General features: G+C 49.8%; 1 protein-coding gene across 1 annotated transcript in view; it reads left to right on the top strand.

Moving 5' to 3' along the window:
• The first annotated feature begins 623 nt into the window (after positions 1 to 623).
• The window catches only part of SNTB1 (syntrophin beta 1), a 332,866-nt gene continuing 327,489 nt past the window's right edge, over positions 624 to 6,000 (top strand). Inside the window, exon 1 of the mRNA XM_049773430.1 lies at positions 624 to 1,288. Coding sequence (XP_049629387.1) covers positions 718 to 1,288 — 571 coding nt within the window. The 5' untranslated portion in view covers positions 624 to 717. The remainder of the gene's footprint in view (positions 1,289 to 6,000) is intronic.

The following is a 6,000-nucleotide window of genomic DNA, read 5'->3' as shown; positions in this document are numbered from 1 at the left end:
GGAGCCCCTGCGGAGAGCACACAGGTAAGAACTGCAAGAGAAGCCTTGGATTCAAGGAGACTCGGATTTCTAACGTCCACCGCTTTAGTAAGACGAGGGACAGGTCGGCGTGGGGTGGCGCTGAGCGGAGAGAGGCCAGGTAGGAAGGAAAGAGTGGCTGGGAGCACAGGAGGCCGGACCGCAGAGCCTGGCAAGGTGCGGTGCGGACGCCCGCGGGGGGTTAGGGTTGGGTGGGGGTGCAGGAGGGCAGGGTCGGGGTGGGGCGAAGGCGAAGGCGAAGGCACTGCGCCCCGAGCTGGAAGGAGGCGGGAAGGTCTGTGCCGGCGTGGCGTGCGGCGGTCGCGGTCACACGCCGAGCCTGCAGCGGCTGGAACAGGTGAGCGGCCGCCCGGTGGAGGCCGGTCCCGCCCTTCCCCGCCGGCGAACCGCCTCCAGCGCGCGCTCAGCCTTTTCTGCTTGGCTAGATTCCCACCCCAACCCTCCCCCGTGTTGGTGTCTCCCTCTTTTTAGGCGGCTCCTCCCCACCCCGGATCCCGCGGCGGCCACCCGGAGCGCGTCTGCCGAGACCTAGGAGCGCAGTCCCGCGCGCGCGCGGCGTCCCCGCCACGGCGCGCGCTCCCCGGTGCTACCCAGACCCCTCGCGCGCGCCCCGGCACCCCGTCGCCCACTTCGCCCACCCCTTCGGCCAGCCCTGGGCCGGGTAAGAATGCCGGAAAGATGGCGCTAGCGGCAGTGGCTACGACCGGGGCCGGCGGGGCAGGAGGCGGCCGCGCGCAGCGGAGCGGGCTGCTGGAAGTTTTGGTGCGCGATCGCTGGCACAAAGTTCTGGTGAACTTGAGCGACGACGCCCTGCTTCTCAGCTGCGACGAGGCTGCCGCGGCGTACAACGGCATCGCCACGACGGCCACCAACGGCTCGCTGGGCAGAGGAGCTGGAGGTGGAGGCGGCGGCGGCCCGGGGCAGCCCCCCGACTCGCCCGCCGCCGGGGTCCGCAGCGCCTTCGCCGACCTGGCCGAGCAGGTGCCCGAGTCCATCTCCAACCAGAAGCGGGGCGTGAAGGTGCTCAAGCAGGAGCTGGGCGGCCTGGGCATCAGCATCAAGGGGGGCAAGGAGAACAAGATGCCCATCCTTATCAGCAAGATCTTCAAGGGGCTGGCGGCCGACCAGACCCAGGCCCTGTATGTGGGCGACGCCATCCTGTCCGTGAACGGGGCCGACCTGCGCGACGCCACCCACGACGAGGCGGTGCAGGCGCTGAAGCGCGCGGGCAAGGAAGTGCTGCTGGAAGGTAAGGGGTTAAGGCCCCAGCACCCTTCGCCGGCGCTCGCACCCACGTGCCGTCCCACCCAGGGGTGCGCTCCTCTGGGGTGTGGGGTGTGGCATGTGGGCAGGGAGTTTGGACAACTTTTACCCACTGGGCGCACTCCTCCCGCCTCCTCTCCACCCGGGAGGCATTCCGGCAGGGACTTAAGGCTAGGCCAAGTTGCAGGGTCGAGGTGTCCATGGCACTCAGCTGCCATCTTTATTTTGCAAAACCTCGGGGTCCTGGCTGGGCTGGGAAGTGCTATCTGGAAGCAGCTCCAGAGCTGCTCGCCCTGCTCTGCTGTGCCTGTCTGAGCCCACTCGCCCAATCTTAGCCACGCAGGGAGACTTTTCTGCTTTGGCACCGTTTTCTCTCCCATCTGACACCCCCTCGCCCCACTTCCCCCGCATGGCAGCGCTTAGAAGGGTTGAATCCTAAAGGGATCAGAGAGAGATGATGCACTAGCTCTTCAAGATCCTTCTCTCCTTTCCAGTGGGGGTGTTGGGGGGCGCGCACGGGGAATCTGCCAGACTTATGGCAAGACTGTTGGGAGTATGTGGCTGCAAGTATGTGGCTGCAGTTTTGTGCGAAGGTTCAAGTATGCTGCCAGGTGTAGGCCTGTCAATCTGGGTGGAGGGACTGGAAGTGGTTTTTCTAACCTCCTTTTCCAGGAAAATTTCTCCCAAGGAGTGTGAAAGCCACTAGCAATTGTAAATAGACACATACCCACCGCGTGTGAGATAGGTGTCTTAGAAACTATGCCTTTGAGGGGCCGGAGAGATAGTATGGAGGTAAGGGGTTTGCCTTTCATCCAGAAGGTCATGGGTTCGAATCCCGGCGTCCCATATGGTCCCCTGTGCCTGCCAGGAGCAATTTCTGAGCATGGAGCCAGGAGTAACCCCTGAGCACTGCAAAAACTACAAAAAAAAAAAAAAAAAAAAAAAAAAAAAGAAAAAAAAGAAAGAAACTATGCCTTTGAGAATTGAGGCCCCAACTTTAAATAGTAACTCGCCCAGGGAATCCGCCTTTGGGAGTTTCCTGATGAGGCAGATTTTTGAGGGGCTTAAGTCAAAAGTGGGTAAAGCTAGGGGCCAGAGTGATAGCACAGCTGGCAAGGCATTTGTCTTACAAGAGAGTTCAATTTCATATGGTCCTCCACGCACTGCCAGGAATGATCCCTGAACACAGAGCCAGGAGTAACTCTTGTACTGCCAGGAGTAGCACCAAAGAAAAACTAAAAAACAAACAAAATAAGGGAGTATGCTTTCCTTTCCTTCAACCACAATGCATTTATCTCTCCATTGCTACCCCTCTTCCCTGAGCTCATGTTCCTTGTACAATGCTAGTATGCAATTGTTATATTTATTTATTCATTTATTTATTCAGCCCCTCACCCTGAATGAACAGACTAGACTGAGTGTCTGGGTCTTTTACTTAGGGTAGGGTACTCTCTCATAAGTGGAAATAAATAAAAGAGCCCCATAGACATCAAAAAAGGTTTCCACCCAACCTTGTAAACTGCTAGTTGATTTGAGGCCAAAATCAATTTCCTGTCCCCTCACCCCCACTGTTGCTGCTATTTGAATCTGAGAAAGTTCAAAGTTGGAAAGCCAACTTGGTTAAGTGTGGCAGCTGATGCAACTCTGTGGTAGGAACAGAGGGTTTTCCTCCCTCCACCCCATTTTCTAGAGGATTTGTGATGTCTTCATACTTAATTGCTAGGTTGGATTCTGGAAGTGGAAGGCTATTTGCTTTGGCTTTATGATTAACATAAGCAAACAGAAAAAAGTTTTCTTGACTCAAGTGTGTGTTGGTTTGTGTGCCAAGGGGCAGGTTGAATTTGGGACCAGTGCAGTTTGGACTGTAGTATGCTGGGCACCAGGATATACTGGAAGATATATGTGAGACATAAGCAAATCCTTTCCATCTCAGATTTTTAATACATCTTCCTCTCCCCCGCCCCTCCCAAGAGGAAGAAATGAAGCTTTATAGTTGAAAACACTTATATAGACCAGAGAGATAATACAACAGGTAGGGTATTTACCTTGCCTGTGGTTAACCTGGATTCGGTTTCATCCCTGGCACCCCATATGGCCCCATGGTTACTATCATGAATAATCTTTAGAAAGAGCCAGGAGCAAGCTCTGAATACAACCAGGTGTGGTCCCAAAACAAAATGAACATGTATACAGGTTCAGAGATATTGCTTCAGTAGAGATCTACTTTATATACATAGTCCTGTGTTCAGTTTTTGACGAGGAAAAAAAAAACAACAACAAAAATATCTAGCAGTTGTGTAGCTTTATTGATGCAGCAGGTGGGAAAATGAGGTTAGTAAAACAAAACAAAAAAAACACCTCTCCTATATGACATTCTTTTGTTGTTGTTATTGTTGTTTGTTCAGTTTTGGCTTGGAGCCAATTCCTGGCTATGCAAAGTATTTATTCTTGGTTCTGCACTCAGAAATCATTCCTGGCAGTACTCAGGTGAGACTATGTGCTCTCTATTGGGGACTGAGCCCAGGGTTGGTGTGTGAGAAGCAAGCATTCTACCTATTGTACTATCTCACCAGTTTCAGGTGAGATCCCTATACTGCATAGTTAGAAAATGCAGATTGGTTCTCTGAGGAAGATCTGGGGGCTTCTTGAATGTAAACCATTTGCACTCAGTGTTTGTAGTCTCCCTCTACCCCAGCCTGAAGTTTCAAATGTCTTTAGAGAGAACAGATATCAGCAGATACCTTCCTGAAAATGGTGATTCTTCTTTTTTTTTTTTTTTTTTCTGTCTTCTGGAGTAGCCAGTGTTCTCTCTTGAACAGATATCTTTCTCTCTCTTCCTCTTCCCTCACATTTTATTTCTCTAAGTAAATTTCTTTTAATAAAATGTATTTTGCTTCAAGCAAATTTTTTTGTTTTGTTTTGTTTTTTTGTTTTTTGTTTTTTTGTTTTTGGGCCACACCCGGTGGTGCTCAGGGGTTACTCCTGGCTGTCTGCTCAGAAGTAGCTCCTGGCAGGCACGGGGGACCATATGGGACACCGGGATTTGAACCATCCACCTTTGGTCCTGGATCGGCTGCTTACAAGGCAAATGCCGTTGTGCTATCTCTCCAGGCCCTCAAGCAAATTTTTTAAAAAGTAAAATAAAATAGTATTTTTGTTCTGAGTCCCACTGGGTATCTAGTCTAGAAGGCCCCACTTGGTTAATACTTTCCCCTCCACACCCAGCATCCTCAGCACTGAACCCCAGAGGGCCTCGTATCACTAGAAGTGGTCCCGGACCCATGCACACCACTCTAAGCCCATCTCCCCCCATAGTGCCTCTTGTTCCAAGGGGAGCATTTGTTGGCCACTCAGAGTGGAGCCATGGGTCATCTACTCTCATTCAAGCAGAACCCATTCAGCCTTTTGTTGTTGGATCTGGCAGAGAGATTCCCAGTTGAAGGAATTTATCTGACCCATCAGAGATTTTTTTAAATCACATACCTACGTGCTCATATTTTGAAACTGCAGTCTTGATTCCAGAAGCAAGGTGTTTGTGTGCTGTATCTGGGCATAAGAGAGATGTATTTGAAGAGGTATAACAATGACCCTGACTTTGTAAGCTTTCTGCTGTTGCTTTGTGTTTTAAGAGCGGCAATGGAGCATTTCAACTACTGCCAACCTTCAGCCCATGATGTGACAAGCGCCCTCTAGTGGACATTTCTATCTCTACCAGTGGATTAAACATCCAGGGAAGTAAAGTCTTGAGAGCAAGTGTATGTACTTGCCTGAGTCCACTCTGCCAGTTTTACCCTAATCTCCCTATACCTCTGTGGCTTCTTCTGAGAAAAACGGGGAAAGGGGAAAATAATTCTTGCTTCACTTGGCTGCATTATGGAAGAAGACTCAGAACAAATATTTAAATAGCACGTAGCCAACATTTATGGTGATTCTTTCACTGTTCTAATAAAATGAAGCTGATATTGCCCCCTCGTCAGGGATCATCTCTTTACTAGTTTGTCTTGGTGTCCTCTAACATTTTGTGGGGGAGAGAGAACTATACCTGGTAGTTCTCAGTGACTTTCTCAGCTTGTGGCTGGAGGGATACTTCTAGATGTTTTGGGGGCTGTGACAGAGCTCAAACCTGGGCCTCACACATGCAAATCATGTGCACTTTTGTGCCATGTCTCCAGCTCTATGTTGTTCTAATATCTTGGGGTACCTTGTGGTGTGGGGATTAAATCTGTCGCTTACACCAGTGAAGTGTGCATTCTATGCTTTAAGGCATCTTCCTGACTCTTTTCTTGCATTTTATGTATTGAATTTTGCTAAGCTGGTTGAGAAACATGGCTAAGATATAAAGACATACTGATCCTGAACCATAGAAGTAAGCACAGCCACTTCATTATCATGAAGTGAGTTGTATAAATAATATAACCTAAGCAAGCGCTAATTTAAAAAGCAATAGAATTTCTTAAATGTTATTTATATAAAGGAGTATGTGTAGGACGCTGTTCCCATGAGTCTGGGTAGCTCCAGTTCCCCATAAATGTCTGAACTGTTGTCAGAACCTGCATTTAGTGCCCATCTTCTTGAGAGCTAGATTCTTTCTGCATACTTATTTTTCAATACTTCTTTATTTGCCTGATATTTCTGTGAGCTTTTTATGATTTATTAATGACTAACACTTTATAACACATTTTACCAGGTTCATGACTA

This window comes from Suncus etruscus, chromosome 5 (genome assembly GCF_024139225.1).
Source record: "Suncus etruscus isolate mSunEtr1 chromosome 5, mSunEtr1.pri.cur, whole genome shotgun sequence".
Classification (NCBI taxonomy): domain Eukaryota; kingdom Metazoa; phylum Chordata; class Mammalia; order Eulipotyphla; family Soricidae; genus Suncus; species Suncus etruscus.
This window is presented reverse-complemented; position numbering and strand designations above follow the sequence as displayed.